The sequence below is a fragment of the Apodemus sylvaticus genome, chromosome 4, assembly GCF_947179515.1.
Source record: "Apodemus sylvaticus chromosome 4, mApoSyl1.1, whole genome shotgun sequence".
In the NCBI taxonomy this organism is placed as follows: Eukaryota; Metazoa; Chordata; class Mammalia; order Rodentia; family Muridae; genus Apodemus; species Apodemus sylvaticus.
This window is the reverse complement of record NC_067475.1, coordinates 32,004,448-32,029,144: the sequence shown is the minus strand read 5'-3', so window position 1 is coordinate 32,029,144 and position 24,697 is coordinate 32,004,448. Positions and strand designations below refer to the sequence as shown.

Sequence of the window (24,697 nt, the reverse complement as noted above, 5' to 3'; positions counted from 1 at the left end):
CGGTGCTCTTAACCACTGAGCCATCTCCCCAGCCCCCTTTTCATCATCTTAAAACCACATACTAGAAATGTGCTCACATGCAAAGCCATGAACCTCAAGTGTAGAACTATGACTACCAAGCCATGGAAGGGCTTGGTGCATTGTTGACCATGGCACTGTGACCTCAGGATTTGATCTGATCAATTATAGCACATTTGGGGTTCCAACTGTGGCTACAGTTCAGGCTCCTTTCCCCCAAATCTTCAGAGTCCACTATGCTCTACAGTGTGTGGTCCCTTTGAAAGTTTAAATATATAGCATGGTTTCATGGGTGCATCTGCCTCAGTGTCTCCCACAATTTTAGGATGACCAATTTCTCCTAGGCAGGTGTTGATTATACCCACCCCTGCACTCATGTTGTGAGACTCTAGATTATGCCTTACAAGTACCACACTGGTTTTTGCCATCAGGCAGACCGCCTGGTACTTTTACAGTTTAAGAGCCCTTTGAGCCAATGTGACCACGACCTCCATGAAGTGAGGTCACCTTCCTTTTCAGAGTCTTTCAGCATTTTCTTGACAAATTAATGTCTGTACTTAAAAGCTGAAAAGTGTACATGCCCAAGCTTTCTCTGTCCTGGGCATGCTATTCCTGATGGACAATAGGCATGTTATATCCCTGGATTTTTGCTAAACTGAGTTAGGAGGATTTATCACTCATCGGGACTCTTGTGATGTCCTCCTGTGTTAAACTGTATAGCCTTCATTCCAATATGGCACAGGCAGTTAGGAAAACTATCTTCAAGTTCTTTGGTCTTCATAGTCTCTTCTGGGACTGTCGATTTGTGGTTTACTCTATTGATTAATCCATGTAGGAATCTGACTTGGCTATGTCAGGAATGAGAACTTGCAGAATAGTATTACTTCAGACATTAGGATCTATATTTTCAGTCCATTCTCCTGGGCTAAATGCTTAAAGGCTTAAAATGTCTGTCTGTAACAGTGTCCTGCATATTCCAGTTTTCAATCCCAGCAGAGTGGGGTTTTCCTACTGATCCCCTTCGGCATCCTCCACTTCTGATTGCCTTTCATTTGCTTAGTCAAAACAATGGAGCACTGACTTCCTTGATGCAGAACTCCCAAAATCCATGAGGTCAGCTATACGTCTCTTGGTGATACTCAACACATTGAGCGCTCTGCTTTCTCGATTTTTATTTGTCAAAAGTTTTAAGTTAGGTTACAAACGGTGCAAAACCAATGTGGCCTCACTCTGCTGTCACCTAAAACTGGAATCTGCAAGTGTTTCAGAGACTGGGTCTCTTCTCTCACAGTTTAAACACCCATGATAGCAACCAAAATTGGCATTTGCTTTTGCATTTAGGGTGAACCAGGGTTAAATGGTGTTAAAGGATTGAAGGGTGAACCAGGTCAAAAGGGTGACAGAGGACCCCTTGGTCTTCCAGTAAGTAAAGAAAACTTTCCATTTCAGTGCCAATCTCAAGATTTTTCTTTCTACCCAAAGTACCAGTTCTGGTTTGCTCAGTAGCTGTCTTACTGTTGAGAGTCCCGTCAGTAGAGCATATGGTATGTCAGAGCAGAGCACAGCCTGAGGGTGACCCCATAACAAACAGTGAGAAACGTTACATCACTATCAATTACATACATGCCACCTTGCTCTTGTGGGGCGGCGGACAAGTTCCGCCACCATCTTTCTCTAAAACGTGATGTTTATTGTTCCATAACTTCTCCCAAACATGGCCTCATAGAAGTTAAGACCCTCTCTCGATCTGATTTGATCTGCTTGGATTCTACACACTGTCGCCCCCTGTCGGTGGCAGGTATGCAATTGGCCATCGTTGAGGTCAGTGCTGTGGCTCCTTACGTGGTGTTCTATATGTTTTATGTTGTCCGTTTTGGAGATTCCCTACAGTGAGGGTCATGGGACAATAGTGGGTAGTTGCAGAAGTCTTCTGCATTCATAACAAAACAGTGGGTTTCATCTATTCATATGCTTTATGCCAATAGACTTCCCACAACAACTTTAAAGATTTTTTAAAAAAAAATCATTATTATGTAATGGCTTCATTTCAGGCTTTTAATATGTCGTTTATTCAGTAAGCACAGACCAGAGTCAGGAAAGAATGCTGTAGGTTACATTTGTAAAATGTGACATAAAACCAATAACAGAAAATAGTTCTATATTTGAGACGTGAGATAAAATATTTTGGTGACGACCTATCTCGTTTCTCCTGTGGGTTCTATGCTTTCAGGCTTCCAACAATAGACCATGGCTTATCAATTAGACACAGCAGGTCTCTTGTATACATTCACTTTTGAGTGAATTATATAAACTCTGTATTAGAATTTAAGTTAAATTGTGCCAATTGGATCAATGGATTAGAGACACAAAATCTCCCAACATTTGTTAGCCGCTAGTTCTGCTCCCCGGTTAGCTAGAGAATCTTATGACCAATGTAAAATTAGCACTTTAACAGTGACCTTCAAGTTTTAAAATGGTGACTAAAGAAAATGTCAAGAAAAAAAAAAAGCTTAGGGAACTTTGCATTTCCTAAACCTTCGGTCTAGTTTATCTACTGTCAAATTCAGGGCTGCTGCTGTTTTTTTACAGACAGCTTAGTCAAACGTTATCATTAATCAAGCAATAGCAATACCTACTGTTTAGAATCATTGCTGCCTAAAGCTGTATTTTATACACGTATAGCATTGATCATAACGGGATCATAATGAAGGATTTTTTTAAGTAAAAAGTAATAAAATAAACAAACTAAAAATACTCCAAGTCTATGTGTTGTCATCACTGACAGCTGGAATTTTTTTCTTTCATTTTTTTTGTAATTAACTGCACCGGAAGCATGAGGCTAGGCAAGCCCTCTCCAGCCTGGCCAAGAGAGTTTCAAGCGCTAGCACAATGTATTCCTAAATATTTCTTGATCTAATCTGTATCTTTAAAGTAGTATTAGAAGTCTTCTATTGAAGAGCTTAACCAAGAAGAATTATAGTTACTTTTGCAATATAGAAAGCAACATTTTTTTTAATATCTCAATTGGGTAGCCCTCAATTCAAAAGAAAGAAAGGCATGCATTAATCTGAGATTAGTTGGTTTTTAAGGCATTTCTCATGCAAACATCAATATAAAGATTATTTGAGCTCAACTGAGAGGCAGACCGGAAGTTTTTTTAACTTGAGCCCACATATTCTTTATTTTTCCCCCTTGTTCCTAGAAGTCCCTCTAGTGGCAGCTAATGTGAACTTTATGTCCAGCACATAATGCCCTTATAAACTGAAGCCATCCTGAGATATTAAAGCACAGCATTTTTCTTCATAAAATCGTCTTAACAAACGTAGCCAGAGATCTAGAGCCCTTTACTAAGAGATTGTCATTACTTTCTCTTGAGAATCTAAAGAAATATGAGTAACAGTCTTTAGAAAGTCAATTTCATGTGGATGTAGAGCTAGGAGCCCCCATACTGTCTATTGTCAGCAAGTACTTTGCAGCCCACTGAGAAAACCTCTTTCACATCTTTAGATAAGAATTTCCTGGTAGAAATGTCACTAAATGCTGTCACCTGTGGGGCACGTATTGTCACGTGACTTTTTAAAAACTAACTCTTTGTAGCAATGTGATATTCATCCCAGAATCCTGTGAGTGTGTATTATGTTGCTTGAAGTGCTGCATTTGTTCATCAGTGCCTCGTACTAATCTCTGTTCTTGTCATTCGTGTTACACCCACCAACCCCGACACCAACCCCGTCCCAGGGAGCATCTGGCTTAGACGGAAAGCCAGGATCCCGGGTGAGTCGGCCCCGTGTCCTGTACTGCGATGCTTCATGGACATGCATCGTGTGCTGGGGGAAGACCCCTTCATTCCTTGTGGTCTTTCCAGACGATGAGGCATCACTTTGGGCCAGAATCAGAGGGGGAGGTAGATGAGGATGGTAGAAACGGGGAGAGGAGAGAGAAGGGGTTGCAACTCTAAAGTTTAGCCTGAGCTGCCAGAACATTTTTCAGAAGCCCAAGTTTGATAATTGACTCAAGTAATTTGAGTAAATTTTACTCAAGTGAGAAAATGACCAGTCCAGTTGCCTTCTGTGTCTCAGAACCTAAAACAATTCATAAAAGCCTTCACAAAATCCCACGGGACCCTGAAGTGGCAAAAATAAAGAATTTATTTTAACTTGCTTTTCCTTTACATTTATGCCCATCTTAGAAATATAATTTCTTCTGTAAAACTGACTTCCAAGTCTCTATTTGTGGAATGAATCATGTGTCTTCCATCATTTTTATCACTTTTTTTGGTAGTTCTGCCTCTTAGAAGTCTTGTGGAGGTGAACATTGAGTTGGGGCAGTAATAGCATGATTAAGATAATGAGAATGAGTTTGAAATTCTGAATTCTTTCATATCCTAAGATTCTAACAAACTCCACCAAACAGCTAGACGAGCAATGGGAATCCATAGACAAGTTGAAATGAAGTAATCATATAGCTACAAATACAATTCTACACTCTTTGCTTCTTTAAGCAGAGTCTTTCTGACCGTTGAGCAAATATATTTGAAGTCCTTACTTCATTTTAAAGAATCTAAATCTGATTTTTTTTCAGTTCTAAGAACCATCAAGTAGGGTTTTTTTTTTCCACCAGACCCCAGAGTTCTTATATTCTTTCATTCTTTCATGAATTATCATCTCCCTAGAAGCTCCAACTCCACTTCGAGGGGATCTGGTGCCCTTTTCTGGCAGCCATGCACACTGCACACACATTATGTCCATGCATACATGCAAAGCACACATACATATAAAATAAAAATAAATCTGGAAAAACAAAAGGATGAGGACAAAATGAAGGTGCTTCATCCAAGAAGAAAACCTATGAGATATAACTTTTGTGTAGACTCTTCATTGAAACATGCACTTAGATACTTCATCCCTCCTGCATGGACTTCTTCTCAAAAACAACTGGCATGAAAAAACCATTAAGAATAAAGTGCTTTAAAATCAGGTGTGTTGTCCTAAAACATCTGCAAGCATCATTTTCCCAGGCAAGGCAGAGTAAATCGGGACCCCAGTCGCTCACCTGTTTCATAGTATTTTATTCTTATCTTTGTTTTTTAGGGTGCAGATGGTCCTATAGGACCCCACGGCCCTGCAGGTCCCAAAGGAGAAAGAGTAAGTCCCTCTTTGGGTTGTCACACTTAAGCTGAGTACTGGAGGAATCAAAGCATGCCTTCTCTGTATAAGATGATCCCAACCTGTTCATTTTCCAGAAGAGACAGGGAACTACCTAGTAGTAAGTGAAAATATTGCCCACTTGAAGTACTATTTAGAGTCCTGAGACTCAGAAGAAACGTAGGTGGAATCTGCCTGCCTTAATGCAAACAATGCATACATTTACATAGCTAAATAAATAGCCCCCATTATTCCTCCTTAACCCATAAGGAAGACATTTTCATTGGGCCTTTGTCCAGAAGTTGAAGTCAATAGAGCTAAGATTTCCAGAGCTACATATTGATAATCGTAACACAAAGCTACTGTATTCATTCTGAGTAAATTATAATGTTTTTCCAAAGGAAATTACAAAACCTACATAGCCTTCTCCGCACAGTCAGCCATCTTCTCATTTTTCTTTCGAGGGTTAAAGAATGACCTGCTTTCTCTAGCCATAAGGAAATGATTTGGTGCGTTATAAAGCACAGCCCTTTCACCAAGCTCACTATCCTAGACTATGGTTCCCTATCCCTGGGAGCCAAAAAAAAAAAAAAAAAAAAAAGATAGACATTCAGGGGAAGATGAATATCTGACACACAAAAATGTCCTGCAGCCCTGCGGCTGCTCGAGTGTCTGCAACGTCTTCCCCTCTCTTCGATTCTTGCCCACGTTTTCTCTCTTTACCTTGGAAAACTCCAAGTGTGTGTGTGTGTGTGTGTGTGTGTGTGTGTGTATGAGTGTATGTGCACAGGCCTGTGGGTGTGTGGGTGTGTATGTGAGTGTGTGTGTGTGTGTGAGTGGGTTTGTATGTAAGTGTATATGTGTGTGTGAATGTGTGTATGTGAGTGTACATTTGTGTGTGTATGTGTGTGTATGTGTGTGTTTGTAAGTGTGTATGTAAGTGGGTATGTGTGTATATGTGAGTGGGTTTGTATGTGAGTGTATATGTGTGTGTGAATGTGTGTATGTGAGTGTACATTTGTGTGTGTATGTGTGTGTATGTGTGTGTTTGTAAGTGCATATGTGAGTGTGTATGTGTGTGTGTGAGTGTATAATTGTGTCATCAAGTTCCCTGCCATACACTGCACAAGGCAAAGTATGCTGAATGAGAGCATTTCACAATGTTGACACAATCCACTGTGCAAGTCTGTGGTCTTTTTGAAATAAAAGTTTTCATCAGACTAGGCTAATTTGATTTTAAAGAGAGGGCTGGGTAGTAATGGCTCTGACACGCCTTCTAATTTCCTAGTCCTGTGTTCTCTAAAGTAAATTCACGCATGCAATAAATGTTTATCAGATACAACTGTGTATACTACAGTCCGTTGGGAGTGAAAGAAACACTCCTCCTACTTGAAGAAATCCCATTTTGTCAGTTACTCTGGAACACTGAATAATACCATATATTCATCTTCATCACATAGACTTTTATTAATGCTCATTAATATATGCCCCTAGATAAGCAATGCTTCCGTGAAGCAACTATTGTCGTTTTTTATTTTTTCCTTTTATTAAAAATAGATTCTTTTCTGACATAATACAGCCTGATTATGGTCTCTGCCTCCTGTGCTCCTCCCAGTATTTCTCTTCGCCTCCCCTCCAATCCAGATTCATTCCCGTTCTGTCTCTCATTAGGAAAAAAAAAAAAACAGGCTTCTAAGAGAGAAAGTATTAAAATATAGCAAAATAAAATATAAAATAAAAAAATTGCATTGAAGTTGGACAAAACAAACCAACAGAAGGAAAAGAGACCAAGAGAAGACACAAGAATCAGAGACCCAGTCCTGAGCTCACTCGGGAATCCTATTCAGACACTAAACTGGAAGCCATGGCGTCAATACAGAGTCCCTGGTGCGACCCGCGCAGGCAGTGTGTGCAGCCGCGGTCTCTGTTGATTTAGAGGGCCATTTTCTCCATGCTCTCCCAGTCTTCTGGCTCCTATACTTTTCCACCTCCTATTCCGGGGTTCCCTGTGAACCGAGGGCAGAGATGTGATGGAGTCTTCCCATCTAGGGCTGAGTAAGAAAACATCTACTTCCATTCATCTAAATGAGTTTATATTGAAAAAAAAAATCTGTGCAAAAAAAAAAAAAAATAGCCCGAGAATAAGGCCAAAGTCAATACAAATACTATAGACCAGACCCCAGTGCAGACTGGCTTTATCCAAGAAGAATTCCAGAAAGAGATGGGTCCTTAAGAATATATTATCTGAATCTACTATTATTATCTCTAAGATCAAACCAACAATTTCTAATAATTAGGCTCATCAAAAAATACTTCAAGGCTAAGAGCGTCCTCACTGCTGATATTCACTTTCAAGTGCTGTATGAAGAAACTCAGTCCATCCTAAAATTGGAGCAGCCAAGGCTCAGGAGGTCTGTTGGCAACGTGCCCCGGGGCTCAAGAGGGTTTTGCTGTTTGGTAAATCAGCTGCTACTTCCGATAGCTCAACCGTGTCTCAAGGGTATCAGGTGTCCGCGCCGGTGCAGAATTAACCAGAAGGGCAAATGAAGTCGCGAAGAATTTCTGAATGCATAGTTGGAAGGCAGGTGCACGCGGTGTGAAGTGCTACACTTGTGCCTCCTCCAACCGGATCGTGTGTCGGCATACTCCACGCGCCCTCGAACCGAGTGCGGGGAGCAGAGTGTGAGCCCCGGAGTTAATGGAGGGGCCATCTGGAGTCTCCTGCAGATGTTTCTGGTTTAAAGCAGAAAGGGTGGGCAAAGGCAGGGCGCTCCAGAACCGCTCCTTGGTTGCTAGTACACCAACTGAGAAGCCTCGATAAAATCCAGTCGGCCTAAAAAGAAATGAAGCATTTCCCGTGCGAGGATGGGCTGACGCATGCGCATGCAGCTCTCCATGCCTTCCGCTGATAACTTCATCTGCATAGAGGACAGGCACTTGAAGCCATGCCTAGAGTTAGTTCTCCTCTGATGCTGAGGAAGAGGTCCAATTCCCATGTGGCTTGAACAAGAGACGAGTGTCTAGTTCCCATAACCAAAAAGACCAAAGGAGGAGTCTAGGCCTTGCTTCTATCCAGGCAAAAATCCTAGGTGCAGGCCCAGGGAGACACCCAGGGAGACTTGGCCAAGGACAGGGCTCTCCCCGAGAGAGTGGGACCGACCACAGCAGGAAAATCGCATTCCCTGGACCTTCCAGCTGAGAGTCCCCAGTGCCTCCTGGGCCAGCATTGGCTCCTGGGTCCACATCTCATGGTGCCTTGCTGTGAGAGGCAGGCTAACCTGAAAGAGAAACCCTGCAGAAAAGCTCTGTAGTGACCACTAACCATATCTAGATAAGCCCCAGTGTGTGCCTTTTTTTAAAAGAAAAAGCAAGCCAAGGTTCTCAGGGAAGGCGGTACAAGGGAGGGCGGCAGGAAACTTCATGGTGATACTTAGACTAAACCCAGGCTGCTAGTGTCCAGTTAGTTAGCTTGTGTCTGTTAACACTACCTCTGACCACTACTTCCATACCAGTATCACACACACACACACACACACACACACACACACACACACATATACATGCACACACACCATATTAAAACTCACAGGTAGCACTGCTAAATCCATCTGAAAGAAACTGATTTTAAATCAGCGTGCTTTAAAGCTTCCATTAAAACCATGACCCCTAGCTGTACAGCAGCTCACCCTAGTGACATTATTAGCATGGTATAATGTCATATATTGCTATCAAATACGGTCTTCAGGACAATATTCACAGAACATGTATCACTGTTTTATTTTATGACTAATATAGTCCAAGCACAGAAGGAATGGGAAAGTTCCTAGAGTTCTGGGGGTGGGGGGGAGGCTCACCCTCCAGAAAGAGCCAGAAATATAATTCACATTTAAACTTTATTTCGTTGACAGCCTGGTCACTGCCCTGCCTACCATTGCTGGTTCATTATTAGCAAATATAAAGTGTTAAGAAGAGCTCAGATTCTTAAAGCTATCCATCTCTAGTGATCTCATTGTAAGCCATGTGTTGTTAGCTGACAGCATTAAGTAGCGTCGCCAACCCCCTAAATTTAAAAGGAAAATGCAAGTAATGTCTGATGTCCACTCAGATGAAAACTCAGAAGAGAGAGGTAAAGCCCTGCCCCACACCTCTGCAGGTAGAATTCTCAGGGAAACCTGGCTTACCACCCCCCCACTCGCCTTTAATCCCAGTACTTGGAGGGCAGAGGCAGGCAGATTTCTGAGTTCAAGGCTAGCCTGGTCTACAGAGTGAGTTCCAGGACAGCCAGGGCTATACAGAGAAACCCTGTCTCGGAAAAACCAAAAAAAAAAAAAAAGAAAAGAAAAAGAAAGAAAGAAAGAAAGAAAAGAAAAAAAAGAAAGAAAGAAAAGAAAAAGAACCGCAGCTCAAACGCTGCGGGAGGATAAACATGAAGATGAATTCTAAGTCCCAATGATAGAAGGCACAATAAAGGAAGGAAGGTGGAATTCTCTACGGAGATACTCGTTGTGATGTCACCTGTGTCCCTAGCATTTTCATGCTACATAATAACGCACGGTTTAGTCTGGAGAGAGCAGCATTAAAACACTTTATTATTCTTTAATCCTTTTTTTGTAGTCCAGTCTTCATCCCCCTTCAGGTCTGCCTCCTGACAGACCCCCATCCCTTACCTTCTCCTCCACCCACCCCTGTCTCCGAGAGGATGTCCTCACCCCCTAGCCCCACCTCACCAGACATCCCCACTCCCTGGGGCCTCAAGTCTCTCGAGGGTTAGGTGCCGGTGCATCTTCTCTCACTGAGGCCAGACCAGGCAATTTTCTCCACTGTGTACGCGTCGGGGGCCTCATCAGCTAGTGTATGCTGCCTGGTTGGTGTCTCAGTGTCTGAGAGATCTCAGGGGGCGGGGGGAGGGGGGAGACCCAGGTCAGTTGAGAATGCTGATCTTCCCATAGGGTCGCCCTCCTCCTTAGCTTCTTCTAGCTTTTCTCCAATTCAGCCCCAGGGGTCCCCAGCTTCTGTCCATTGGTTGGGTGCTAGTATCTGCATCTGACTAGGTTAATCATTCCTATCCATTGACCACTTCCAATAACCCTCATTCTTCCCAAGCATTCAGGATTAACCCTATTGCTAACCCTCTGAAACAAACACTGAGAGTGGGTAAAGGGGGCCTACTACACAGCACACACACACACACACACACACATACTGAAGGCAGAAAGGTTTTTAAGTCTCTTTCAAAAAGGAAACAAGATGTGTATAACAATGTGTGACCCAACAGGATTCATGTATCTAATATTTACTAATGTGCTCGACACTAGTCTGATACTTGGTGGATGGGATGGGACCAAAGTTGGGAGGCCCTCGAGACCCAGTGTGTCCATTCTAGTAAGAGCCACAGACAGGAACTAACAGGAGCATGAGTGTGTCTCCCAGAGTGCAAGGACAGCTGGAGAAATGGAGAGGGCTCAAGGAAGGGCTTCTCCAAAGAAGGACCTCACTTTAAAAAAAAATAAATAAATTGTACATTTAAAAAAAATGGCAATACAGGCCAAATATCCCCCATCCAAAAATTCAAACTGGGAATCACTCAAAACCCTTTGAGGGCTAACACGACACCACAGCTGGGGATTCTACCCCTGGCCTCATCTGACACATTGCTGTAGAAACACAGGCACACACACACAAAAAGGATACTATATAAAATTAACATGTAAGGTATTTATATAAAATAAATGTATTGTATAGCTATTGTTGTACCTCATCCTCAAGATGCCAAATCTAAAGTCAGGTCCACTCCAAAGAATGTGAGGTAAGGGATAGGAACCTACAGATTTAAAACAAACAGCAATGCTCTACACCAGCGTCGGAGGAAGCCCGGCAGTGTCCTTCCTACACAGCTGGCAGTGGCAGCCCTGTCTTTTCAGCAGTCACCTGCTAGTCTGCCATGACGGAGGACTTTCACGGTTTCACCACTACAGTCTTGAAGGAGTATGAACTGTGGGCATTCTGACAGAACATTTAAATGGCGGCTTGCTCTGTGAGCCTGGCATGTGAGGGTCTGTGTATGACTGGAACTTTCTGCTTTTTCATTTTAGGGAGAGAAAGGATCTGTGGGAGAACCTGGACCCAGAGGGCCCTATGGGCTGCCTGTGAGTTCACTGTCACGTGATCACTGTCATCCGCATGTTCCTGTGACCTGCCACTGACATGGTTAACCCTTCCCTAGTGGATGGACTAACCTCATTATAGGAGCAAAGACAGTCTTATGTAGTCTCAGTACAGAGTGTTCTATACTACAGACTGACCATACTCGGTCTCAGTGATCTCTGTACATAGAGACATACCCAGGCATGTCATGTGACTAGAGATCAGAGATTAGGGGATAAACAACGCTAATTAGAAAGCAAGATTCCGCCTAACAGATGGCAGCCTCCCTACGCCATCACAGTGGACATTCACAACTGGCACTACCTTGAAGGATCACCCATGCCAATAGGACATGAAAGCTTCTGTAACAGCCTTGTCTATTCTTATAGATAATTAGCAAAAAAAAAATTTCTCTTGCTAGTGAAAATTATGATCCAAATTAAATTGATATTCATGATGACCTTTCTAAGAACCTGTGAGGACAAATGAACTTCAGAACATAGAAGGTTGGCCAAGTTCTGTCTTCTAAAATTCTGAAGTATGCGGAACCAAACTTGGGCTGCAGAGCGAGGCTGCAGAGATGATCTGTGCAGTGATTCAGTTGGGTAGGACTCAAAGGAGCATGCATTGCATTTAGGCTCTTAGCTTGCCTGTGCTTTCCACACGCTTTTTATGAACTCAGATAATAAACTTCATTGGCAATCACTTCAGCGCTTAAAGGGATGCTGATTTTTGAAGTCAGTGTCAAACTGTACTTAGTGGAAACAGAGTAGCTCTTGGGGACTTTGGATAGAGCAGAGTCCGATATGGTGTTACCAGCCGGCTGACCTGCACCCCCAGGGCAAAGTTACCATCTTGTGTCTTAGAGTAACCCTCCTAGGAAATTATTCTACAAAGCTTACTGCAAAGCAACTTCTGAAGTTATGATGTTCACACTCTGACTGTCTGGCCAAATTCAAACTATGTTCAATGATAAACAGTTTTTAGGTTCTGCATTAACTTAAAGGCTAACTAAGCTATCAAATCAAGGGAGCAGCGATGAACATCTTCCATTAGCCATTAGCATTGCTGTGGCTTTTAACTTAACTAAACTTTTTTTTTTTTGCCTTTTATTTTTTTACACTTCCCTCCAGAGCTACCAAGCCAAAGGGCAAACCTTGAGCAAAATTTTATCTATTCACCCCCATAACGAATTTAAATTCCTCATGCCCTATAACTTTTAACTAACAGTCCCCTCACTTGATTAAAGAGATTTCACTAATCAAGAAGCCTTTTCACATCTCTGGCATAGTCGTTTTAATACTAATGTTGCATGCCCAAATATGCCTTAAACAAGAACCCACTGGTGAAACTTAGGAACACTAATGTAGCTACTATGGTTCCTTGGCAGGGTAAAGATGGAGAGCCTGGTCTTGATGTAAGTAATCTGTGCAGCAAACATCCTTTAAGTATAATAAATACAATCAAAGGTCTCCATCACCAGGGTCACCAAGAATATACACTATTTTGTCTATGCATGTGTGTGCCCATGCACACACCTATATGTAATTACAGTGCACATATACAGCAATATAAAATACACTAGTATTTGCATGAGGTAAATGAAGGAAAAATAATTCATATAAAATTAGTAACTGACATCGCATAGTGGTACTTTCAAAATACTTTTCCTAAATTAAGGACACTCAACATCAGCATGACCTAGTTATGGAAAAAATAAATATGTATCAAATCAGTCTGCCTCTCATGAGCTGCCCTTGGGGAAGGATGTTTTGTGAAAGCTGTTATGTAGTGGGTTTTATTTCTCATTAAGTCTCTGTTTTCTCTTATGCTAAAAATATTATATAAAAATACACCGTCAAAAGTAATGCCTCCAGGAGCAATCACTGTTCAGTGTTGTGTGGGTGATTAAGTTACCAGAGTTGCTGTTTATTGAGCACCTGTTATGTCCAGGCATCATTCTGGCACTTTGTACCCACCGTCTCATTTAACATCCACAACAGCTGTGTGACAGATAGTCATTAACCTTATTCTATAGTCAGGGGACTGAAGGGCAGAGTAAGTGATTTGCCCAGACCCACACAAGTCAGTAAAAATGACAGGATTCAAATTAATATCCTGTGTGGTTTTTCTCCTACATTTCTTAAGAGGGAAAAAAACCCAAGAAACTTGTTGTGCATAGCTCATTGAAATGGTAGAAAGTACTAATCCTAAGTGGCACTGTTCTTTGTAAGTTTAAAGGTTATTTGACATGTCCGTTTTTATATCTGAGTTCAGACCAATGAAATGTTGTTATAGTAGTGGTGTTGGTTGATTTCAATATGATTTTGTCACAGTTATGCCAATAGATATGTTGAGTTTGCTTTTTATCCCCTAGGGCTTCCCTGGTCCTCGAGGCGAGAAGGGAGACCTGGGAGAAAAGGGAGAAAAGGTGACTTCTCCCAGCATGCATCTCTCTCTCATGTGTTTCTGCCAGCAGAGCTCCCAGCATGCATCTCTCTTATGTGTTTCTGCCAGCAGAACTCCCAGCATGCATCTCATGTGTTTCTGCTAGCACTGTCTGCTCTGCTACTGAACCTGCAGGATTCCCTCAGGCACCTTTCCTGTGTCCGTCCTGTGTTCCAAAAACATACAGATGGCTGTTCTAAGGAATCAGGCCTTCAAAGAGGGCTAAAGAAGACTACACAGCTAGAAACGGGGCCACCTTCCAGCATAGGAGGAAGATTCTCACTCCTGGATATCAAAGCTACAGTCTTTCAACTTCCTGAAACCAATTTTTTTAATATAGTGTCCAGGGGATTGAATTCCTTTTTTTTTTATAAGAGTTAGGTCACATTGCACAAACCTCAATGGTATTTTGGCAAAGCCTGCCTTACCCACAGGACAGGATCTCCTTTATCTTCCTGAAGTTCATAAGAGAGAGTCTGATGCATGATACATTTTGATATTTTTAAATTTAGAAGTAGAAAACAGGCTCTGTCACAGACCACAGCAGGCCCACTGTGCAGAAGCTCCTCTTGGTAGCTGTAAAGACAACAGTTGTAGGTTGTTTAATGAAGACATTATTTTATGGCTTGGTGTTAAGAATTTCCGGGGACCATCAACACCATAGGTTACAGGGGTCAATATCAAGCAATGATTTTATAACTAAAAGAAAAGTCTCAGTTGAGAATTTTAATCATCACTTTTTCTATTTCTCTTTTACTCTCTCTCTCTCTCTCTCTCTCTCTCCTCTTCTCTTCTCTTCTCTTCTCTCTCCCTCCCTTCCTTCCTTTCTCACTGTAGTCTTTAACCCAGTAGTAAATCAAGTAAGTTTTACATTGGATGAAGCAAAAAAGCAACAAAATCTCAATAATGAAAATCTTAAAGTAGTTGAACATCCATTCACCTCATGATTCCAATGTAAACCAGTTCTCCTTAGATTAATTTGTGCCCTGATATACTTAATAATTCAAATGATTTTAAAAATCCAATAGATTCTCTTGAACAGGAAAACTCATTCCTGTTGTGATACAAGACCAAAAGAGATGTGTCAAAGAAAGGCTACAACACCCACTGCATGTGTTTTAAGAATTAAGAGTTTCTCAGCCTCCCATTGGTAAGAGCCCATGGTCATCCCAATCCGCCTCCCACACCATCGCATACAGGGAGCACCTGTTCGTTCCTTTCCCAAAGATTTTTACACATGATAAACCTTGAAATCCTCACACTGCCATCCCAAGGTGGGTGCTGTTATTTCCTTACTTCACAAACAAGGAAAGGATGCCATAAGAAACTATTTTCCACATTTTAAATCTCGACCACAAATTGTAATGTGGTTTGAGACAGGTTCTGGGAGAGACCATTGAGCACAAAGCAAATTGTCTTAAAAACTCTGCTTAATTATTATACATTTACCTAGTGGGTTGTGTAAGTCTAAAATGTTACCCAAGGGGGAAAAAAAACGTATCATGTGGTACTCAATTTTATTATCTTTAAAGAAGTTAGAAATTATACCAGCATTGGGTCAGTGCTAGAGTCCTTACTGAGCATGGGCAAAGCCCTGAATTCATTCTCCTAGCATAGCAAAGAATGAAAAGAATAGTCTAGGGGAGAGGAGAAATGTTCATTATTGTATCTCATAAAAGCACAAACTCACAAACCCTCCCTCAGAAAAATGTTAACCACTCATACAGAAAATATTTCCACAATTGTTCCAAGTTTTATATTTAGGAAAATTAGATTCTAACAGTCGAGCACTTTGTCTATCTTTTTCACTGGTATAAGAAATAAAAATTAACGATAATTATCACATTTCAACTGCTCATACACACAATGACACATACCTTTGAGGAATATGGATAATCAGTTCATTTTACAACATGTTGTTGATTAATAATGTTGACATGTTCTTTGTGATCACATTAAGGTATCATTCTTGTAATGGCTCTTTTTGTAAAGCCTGCTGTTCACATAAAATCATCACCTATCACAGTAATTCGAGTAGTTAGCCTTAAGCCCATTTGCCAATCAAGCACTGAACGCCACTTAACCAACACAACTGGTCTTGCTTAGTCCTACTCAAAGATGGGTCCGCTGCCTTCAGGGAGGGCGGAGCACACATAAAACGTTTTATCCATTCATATCATGGCACTGAAGCTACTGTCTGAGGGAGGTGCTGAAGGCATCGTCTACTTCGTTTCCTTTCTCACCTGCTCCTTCCTCATTTCACTCTCCCTGTCACAACTCTGCCGTCACTCGTGCTCAAGCAAACCCCACTGAACTTCTATCCCCTGTATTCAAGAAGCCCGAGTGGCTCTGATTCCAAGCCTTCGGCCACAATGTTCTTGGCACACAGGAGATGAACAAGGCGGAGCTTCGGCCCGTGCTGTCAAGAGTGAACGTATTCATCTGAATGAGTGTCTCATTCGTTTCTGCAGTGTGCATTGGTCTGTCTTTTCCCTTTGAATATTCATGTTGTTTGCTTCGGACTGTTCGGATTTACTGTAACTGCCTTCCAGATTGCAGGATGAATGCCCTCATCTCCGTATGTATCTATGCCTCATCTTTTGCATTCTGCACAGCACCACTTCCCTGTCTATAAGTTTGCAGATGTCTGTGTTAATGTGAACCAGCTGGGGTGCATTCCTTCCTTCCTCTCCTTTTGCCTCCTTTCCTCAATTCCTCCATCCCGAGGATCCATGCAGACATCCTACAAACCTTGACCTTGATTTACAAATACTAATTTCCACGGCTACATTCCCACTACGTAATTATCCTGCCTACCTCGTTTTAATGAGCCCAGACTGCTTTTCCTATCTGCAGCACTGTAAGCTGGAAACTCATTCACCATTGTGAACAACAAAGATTGAAGATGACCGCCTAGCTTTATCCAACTGTTTCTCCAGTTGGCATTGCTGCCACGTATTAGTGCCTGAAACTTGTGTTTAACTCAATAAGTCCAGTGTTCATTTTTATTTTTTCTGGGGAGGAAAAGTTAAACACAATAGAGGCACATTTTAATACTGGAATATTTTTACTGGGAGCTGCAGAATAGAGTATGGCTGGCCAGCCTTGGGAGAGAGCGCAGCTGTAGCCTCTCCCTCTGAGTCTGTACAGCCATCATATGTTAAAGAATAAGGAAGGGAAAGGCAAGTTCAAAATACTCACAATTGGGTGGAGTATCCATTACCCAAAGCCCAGCTCCACCTGATACCAACTGGCTTCAGTACAACTTGTCCGCCATCTTTGCCTGGTCCACAGAACAAATCCCTAATTAACTGTTGACTCCAAAATGTCGGAAGTCAGCACTGATCTGCCTTTCTGGTGTATCAGCCCTTTTGGTCTCCTTCCTTCCTTCTTATTGAATGTGAAATAAATAAATAAATAACCAATCTATCCTGCTTCCAGAATCCATTGTTAACATGGCAGCTTTGGTTATTTTTTATAGCATCGTGTCTTATGCACATAAGTAAACAATGGTAAATGCCTTCCAGACTATTTCTAGCTAAGCCATATTTTGGATCATTTTTATTCTACACCCCCTCAAAATAAAACCTGTCTTTTATTTAAACCCTTGTATCCACAGGGGGAAAAGGGAAAGAAAGGCAAAAAGGGGCCTAAAGGGGAGAAAGGAGAACAGGGCGCTCCTGGATTGGATGCACCCTGCCCGTTGGTATGTCTAAATGATGCAACTGTCTCCAGATGGCTTGTGCTGGGATAAGGATGAGATGGGAGAGGAACTGGCCAGAGGGACCAGTAACAGCAGGTTCCTGGGAGGGTCATTCAGCACAGACCTTCAGAGGGTGTTCAGAGGTACAAGGTTACCCTGCTGTCCTTGGCATCTTGTTGACAGCCACTCAACTCTACTCCATTTCTAAACTCGCAAGCAGTGCTGGCTGACTGGGACCTAACTATAGGATATGAAGAAGAGTCAACAATGTCCCATATCCCCCCAAAGAGGAGGCCATGGTTTCCTGTCAAGGGCCTTGTCATGACAATGTGAAACTTCTCTCCGTGTTACTGTCCCTCCTAGGTTGTTCCTCTCCCAGCTTTTTCTTCGAGTTGTTTCTTTAGAACATTTTTGCTTTCAATGATTTCTTGGATTAGTAACATTATGAGTTAATCTTTACAAACAGGGATTCCGTGGCGTTAAGGGGGAAAAGGGGGAGCCGGGCCAGCCTGGCCTAGATGGGCTGGACGCCCCTTGCCAATTGGTACAGTATTTCTCTGTCCTTCCGTCATCCTGCATGCCATTCCTTGGTTGACTATGTATTCGTCTGTATCAGTGTAAAGTGCTTCTTTCTGGAGCCAGCTTTACATGATAAACATACTACATGTGTGTGCATGAGAAGGCTCTTCCCTGGGCTCTGCAGCAGGGAGCGGGCAAGCTTGTATTATCAGTGACTGTGTATTAATCTTCTAACATTGTTCTCACTACTGACATGTTCATCTTATGTTCTTTGGAGTATTAATTTACCCAATAAATATTCAGAGATTATTTGTAAGTTAGATTAAAAAATACAAAACCCAATGGCACTGCTAGGCCAGAACTTGGGCTTTTACCCTACTTATTTTTTCCCCCTGTCCTTTAAAAGAAAAGGATTTTGTCTCTCCCGTGATAGTCTTATCAGGGTGTAAATAAGGCCAGTTGTACATTATGACTTCTGTGGTCAAGAGTTAACCAATTTGAAGCAACACTGTGAAGAGACCATAGGAAGGAAAACCAAACTGCCCTGGACTTCTAAAGATGATAATTGTCTGCAGCCCAAACCCTTCTCCTTGTCACATAACCTTTGACCTAATGGTCTCTCCTTTTAAAACTCACTTTCCTGAAGTAGATGAAACTCCCTCCCCCATTGGCATGAACTCAAGATCCTCCTTATACTAAAATCTAAAATTCTACTGGTTGATCCTTCTCCTTGTACCAATCTGGCAGCACCAATTTCTCCCAAATACTCAAAAAGCTAGATTCTTTTTACAAATTAAAAAGGTAGCGTGGTTACCATTTCATTGGGTACAAAGAAAGATTTTTATCATCGCATTCCACTTGGTCTGCATGGCCTTACACATGATTCTTCAATTATAAGCATGATTCTTTAAAGGTAAATGTATATTTTGTGTCTTAGGAGATTGTGTTTATAGAAAAATATCTAGTCAATTGTTATAGTTAGAAAATATTAATGTGGGGTACTCTGTCTTTTGTTTGCTTGGTGTTGATAAGTCATATTTCATAAACCTCTTAATTGGAGGAAAATGCATGCCTTCAACTATGTCACGTCTTCTGGTCTCATTTGTATCTGAAGATGCTTACACGTCAAATGAAAATATACTTTTTAGCATTTAGAAACCTTCATTCAGAGTGTTAACCAACTTCTGAAGATTTAACCAAGAGCACTGACAAATTCTATGGATGATATATACTATAACACATAGCTAGACTGCCTGTGCTTCAAATGAGTATATTTTTCAATATCTACATACAGTATAGGCAAGTGAAAAACATTGGAACATGGAGACCTATAAACTTCAGATAGAAATGGCCTGCCTTACCACAAACCATAGTCCATAGTGATCACAAGGAAATGATACTCTAATTCATTTAGAAAAGACAAGTGTGATACTTTTTAATGATGTTAAGAGCTACCATGCAGCTGTGTTATCTAAAGATGTAGCTGTGAGCAAAACACTGGCCAACCGGTGCCCAGTTCATTTTTAAAATCAGACATAGCATTTTCTGTCTTCATGGATTTTCTAGATGTGTGCTCAGTCTGAGAAACATTTGAATCAGCTTCCTTTTAGCCAAGAGTGGGTAAAATATTGTGACCCGCTAATTAGCATAAGATGCTTATGACTGAAGTCAACTAATAGAAATCATTTCTGAAGACTCTTAGTGTGTGAATGTGGCATTTTATTACTTGTCTAAGCCTAAGGAATTCTGTTTCTTCTCTTCAAAAACAGGGACCTGATGGATTACCTATGCCTGGCTGCTGGCAGAAGGTAGGTAGACCTTATGAGGTAAAAAAAAAAAAAAAAGAAACCTTAATCTTAACCTGTCCCTTTCCATGCAGAACAGACCTTTTATATTTGACATTCTTGAAAACTGTTTGGGTATTCCAAAGCAAAAAGTGCCAGCTCTGGTCCATCTTTAGATGACTGTATTTATTACTGATTTCTTCCCAAATCAGTAAGCAAAAGCAGTTCTTGACAAATATTGTAAGCTGGAACCTCAAAAATCTTTGTGATGGAAAGGGGCAATATATCTGAGCAAGATTCTCTCTCTCTCTCTCTCTCCTTCTCTCTGTCTCTCTCTCTCAACTCTTTCTGCCTACTGTTTATGGTGATTTTTAATTCTAGTTTTTCATTGTATATCATTTGCATTGACAAATATGCTGAGATATGGTAGAACCCTGTCAATATCAGTCATATAACTGAGAAAGCAGAAAATATAAGCATAGCATTTATCAGGGATAGGTTGGTTTCTATCCTGTCCTACAAGGATATTGCTTTGGTTAATTCATGCAGTAGCCTACGGATGAGTAATAGACCTTTGGAAAAGCAAAGAAACTTCCAAGAGCAGCAAGCTTGTGGGTAACAGGGCTAGGAAGGAGAAACAGCGAGAAGCAATGGTATCATTTCCATCAGGGAGGCAGAGCTCTCTGCGTTCTGCGCTGCCCGGGAAATGCTGACTCTTCGCACATAAAGCTGTCAACCCAGTACACAGGTTACCAGAAGTCAAAAAAATGCCAGAAATAACAATGTGATAAGGAAAGCATCCAAACTACTTTTGCAGTTTTGAAATTTTATCTCCAATACTTTGTAGCCTATCCAGTAATTGTAGACGGCCATGCTTCATTGGCAAAATTAGAACAAACTGTGTAAGAGTGTGGAAACGTGAGGAGACGCTGGGCTCTTGGTTGCTTCTCAAGTCAGCAACTCAACCATCAGGAAATCTTATGTAATGTGCTTTCTCAACTAGCCTCACCGACTTAGCCGGGGACAGAAAGGCCTTCTCTCTTAACAGCATCATTTATTTACAAGTTTCCCATGGTCCCCTTTGAGCCTATCAAATAATGAACTCGGTTGCATCTGAGGTCAAGAGGGGGTTTGGATCCAGACCCCCTCATCAGAGTCATCCTACCTAGTAAAACTATCCTCTTACCAGCTTAGCTGCCGATCACAGGCATCGTAATGCCACCCCATGCTAGAATGACCACTTGCTCTCTCTAACCTCTCCTCTGTAATTCAATGAGATGATTCCTTAGAGCTGGGCATGAGCTCACCGTACCTTAGAAATGCAAACAGTTCATTTCCCCCACCCTGTGACACCACCTAGAACTTAGAGTCACCATGCGTCTGTGGCACTTCAAAATCATATTTCCTTTTCATAAAGGCGTAAGTGTTACCACAACAACATAACATTCATCTTGTTAGTGCTTGAAATAGAAAACCTGATGGTAATAGGAATAGGGTCATAAACTGTCCTTTGAAATATTCATCTTTCTATGAAATAGATACTATATTCTACCTAAGATTAAGAATCTCATGGAGCTATCATCTTCTACAAAAAAAAAATAGCTCAATGATAGAATGTTGGTTTGCTTAACACCTCCCTACAGCATACATGAATTCCAATCACTACATTGTGGAACTCCCCTCCCCCAATATGAATGAAACGGTGAGATAAATGAAATGTTCTCAGATGGCCAGTGTAGCTATCTCAAATATTCAAGTAATTTTTAATTGATACATTATAAATAAAGTCAGTAGGTGGCTTCTGGTTAGTCCTATTTATTTAGGTTACCAGGATAAACACGTCTGTGAAAATTTAATGTTTTATTAGCATTACTAGTTATACATAATGGGTCCATTATAGCATCTTTATACATGTATATAATAGATTTTGGTCATATTCACCCAGCCATTACCCTCTCTTGTCTCTCCCCTGCTTCCACTAATCTTCATTCCAATAGTCCCCAGCTATTTTGATGGTCTGATGAATTTCATTAGGTTGCTTAGAGAAGCGTAGATACAGGATTATTCGAAGGAGTAGAAGTACCTTAACAGTAGTTGGACTGCTAAGGAAAGTGTCTGTCCATATTAACCATTAACTACATATAGATCCTCCATGATGGATATTGCTTTTGCTGTTTTCTGTTTGTTTGTTTGTTTTAGTTTCTCTGTGTATCCCCGACTGTCCTGGAACTAGCTCTGTAGACCAAGCTGGCCTCAAATTCATAGAGATCAACCTGCCTCTGCCTCCCAAGTGCTGGGATTAAAGGCATGCACCACCATCTGCCTGCTGACAGGTTCATCGTTACACAGTTTCTCTTGGAAAAAGAAAAACACAGTGTTCTTAGTGAGAGCATTGAAAGGAGACTCTGGACTAGTTACCTGGGGGTGGGGGTAGGACAGAGACACTGTCTCACTCTCCTCTGCATTTTACTTTTCTCTTTGATTTTTCTGTGAGTAAAACTAAAGGCATCCCCTGGATATGGCGACGCATGTCTTTAGTCCTGATACACACGAGGCAAGCAGAGCTCTGAGAGTTTGAGGCCAGCCAGAGCTGCACAGTGAAACACTGCCTCAAACAAACAAGCAAATCCTAAAGAAATCTCTATAAACTAATAGCACAATGCAATCTGCCTCTCGATCTCAGAGCCAATGGCAGTTCTGCAGAGACCTTCACAACATGGTTCTTCAAAATGAAGAAACAGAGACTTGTTTTTTTTTTGTTTGTTTGTTTGTTTGTTTTGTCCCAGCAGAACTGTCACAGGCATGAGAACTATAGCAGGCAGGTTCACCTTAGCAGGCAGGTTCACCTCATCAGCCTGCTAGCGGGGCAAGCCTAGCCTTAGGAGGAACCACCAACCAGAAATGCACACACATGTTATTCAGGAAGGTGCGGAACTTAGACCCTTTGGCCATTTGGTTGATCACGCCTTTCTGCTTTCTCAGAACAGTGACTAAGACAGTCCCTTACCATAAAGTTCCTAGTTGGCAATGAAAAAATGTGGGTGGGCACTAAGAAGAGAATTGTGGTAAACTGGAGTTTTTAAACTTTAATGTGGGAGACATGGAATGATCAAATCAGCTCGCTGACTTAAAAAAGAAAAACTACAAGGTTCTTCCAGCATTTGTAAAATAAATGTTAAGTTGGAATTGTTAGCAGAGAACTACTAACACCACACGTCTTTTTTTGTTGTTGTTTGTTGTCTGTTTTTCTGCAGTGATGAATCTAACCTTCCAAGCATGAAGTTGTGTATATAATGGTCCACATTTCATATTTATAGTTGAAAAACTGAAGTGCAGATTTTGCGAGGGTGAGATCTGCTCACCCGACACACTGCTTCTCCCTGTCCACACTTGTCTATCTTTCCTCATGTCTGAAATTAGGCAGTTCATGGAAACGAAGAACCTACAGGAAGTCTAGTGTCTCTATTTTATGTGAACGTAAATATGTTTATATGGACATCGGTGATAGCGATCAACTGATTGCTTTTGCTATTTTCTTATTTGGGGCTTGTTAATTGCATGGTCAAAAAAAGTGCCATGAAATAGTTTACACGAAATTGTGACCAAATATGGACTCAAAGCTATGAACACACAGCACACATTCCCTGGTAGCGTTCATTCATGCCTATACCACCTACTGAAACTGACTAAACCAGCCTGAGCATGCGCCAAACCTGCTTGTGCAAATGCAGATGCTTGCATGCTGCCCAGTGAGTTCTTTGCCTATATCTGAACTCTTATTCCTTTTGTCATCTCAAGGGGGTTACACCGTGGCTTATTGCCAAAAAGAGATAAGTTGACGGAGAGCACACACACACAGTTGGTCTTATATTTTGAGGGTGTTGCAGTCCCGACTGCAGATCCACAGCTCCTGATCTTGTGCGCTCCTGTGACCACCTTGGTTGAAATACCAAAGGGTTAGGCTGATGGCTGCCACTAGTTTTCCTCGGGCTGCGCTTGGCGGCGGTGAAGTTGTGGGAAGAGGACCGGCTCAGCATCCTGCAGTGTCTGTCACGAGACCAAGTTGGAAGGAGGTTTACAATCGCAAACACCCAGAACGGCAGAAATTGGTTTTCTAAGTGATCTGTTCTGACTTCTCACGGCTGTTGATGCTTTGGGAGAATGTCAGAGGTATGCAGCAGTGTTTTTGGAGACAGCAGAGCCTTGGGATGGAAGCCCCTGTTTATGCAGATTGAAAGGTGCGGACATCCTATCAGAGCTCAAGTTGCTGAAGAGAGCCTGTGTCCCAAGATGGAATCAGGCAGAATAAGCTGTACCACGAATACAGACTTTACCAAAGGTCGTCGGAAAGTATCCCTTCCTTCCCGGGTTGATCCATACCAAACATTTTTTTTTCTACAAGTTCGAGAAACAAAATGTAGTTTCCAACTTTTCTCATACTTTTTATTTTCTTAGTCCAGGAACAGAAACCATTTGTTTCAGTTTGGGTCTCATAGGTTTTTAAACAATATTTTTAGAAAAATTTTCAGATCATAATTTGAATCCAATGGTAAAAAAAAATAACATGTTCACATCTCTTTTTGCTGTTTGTTTGTTTAATTGAAGAAATTATAGGGAGATTTCATTTTTCACTTAAAGATTTCATTGTAAAGCATGAAGGGTAAGCATTTTTTTTCACTACTTTTTAATTTACATTGACAAATGTACTTGTCAGTTATTGTAAAGTCAAATTTTTATCACATTTTGGTAGCATGAACTTGCTTCTTCTAAGCTTTTTTTCTATATTGATGTTTATTTCTCACTTTTGCTTTTGCATTAGTAAGTGTTTGTCTTATACACAGACCAAATCCAAGATCTCGGAAAGCTCTGAAACAGTTGCTGTAAATGGGTCTCGTTTTGACTGACTTGCTCAAAACTCACCTACATAGTCTTAGCCT

The 24,697-nt window shown here is 41.4% G+C and overlaps 1 protein-coding gene across 1 annotated transcript in view; it reads left to right on the top strand.

Moving 5' to 3' along the window:
- The window catches only part of Col25a1 (collagen type XXV alpha 1 chain), a 397,132-nt gene extending 372,917 nt beyond the window's left edge, over positions 1–24,215 (top strand). The window contains exons 31-38 of the mRNA XM_052179247.1: positions 3,757–3,792; positions 5,109–5,162; positions 11,255–11,308; positions 12,697–12,723; positions 13,684–13,737; positions 17,924–18,001; positions 19,746–19,784; positions 23,015–24,215. Of these exons, the coding sequence (XP_052035207.1) occupies positions 3,757–3,792; positions 5,109–5,162; positions 11,255–11,308; positions 12,697–12,723; positions 13,684–13,737; positions 17,924–18,001; positions 19,746–19,784; positions 23,015–23,017 (345 nt within the window). The 3' untranslated portion in view covers positions 23,018–24,215. The remainder of the gene's footprint in view (positions 1–3,756; positions 3,793–5,108; positions 5,163–11,254; positions 11,309–12,696; positions 12,724–13,683; positions 13,738–17,923; positions 18,002–19,745; positions 19,785–23,014) is intronic.
- Positions 24,216–24,697: the final 482 nt, after the last annotated feature.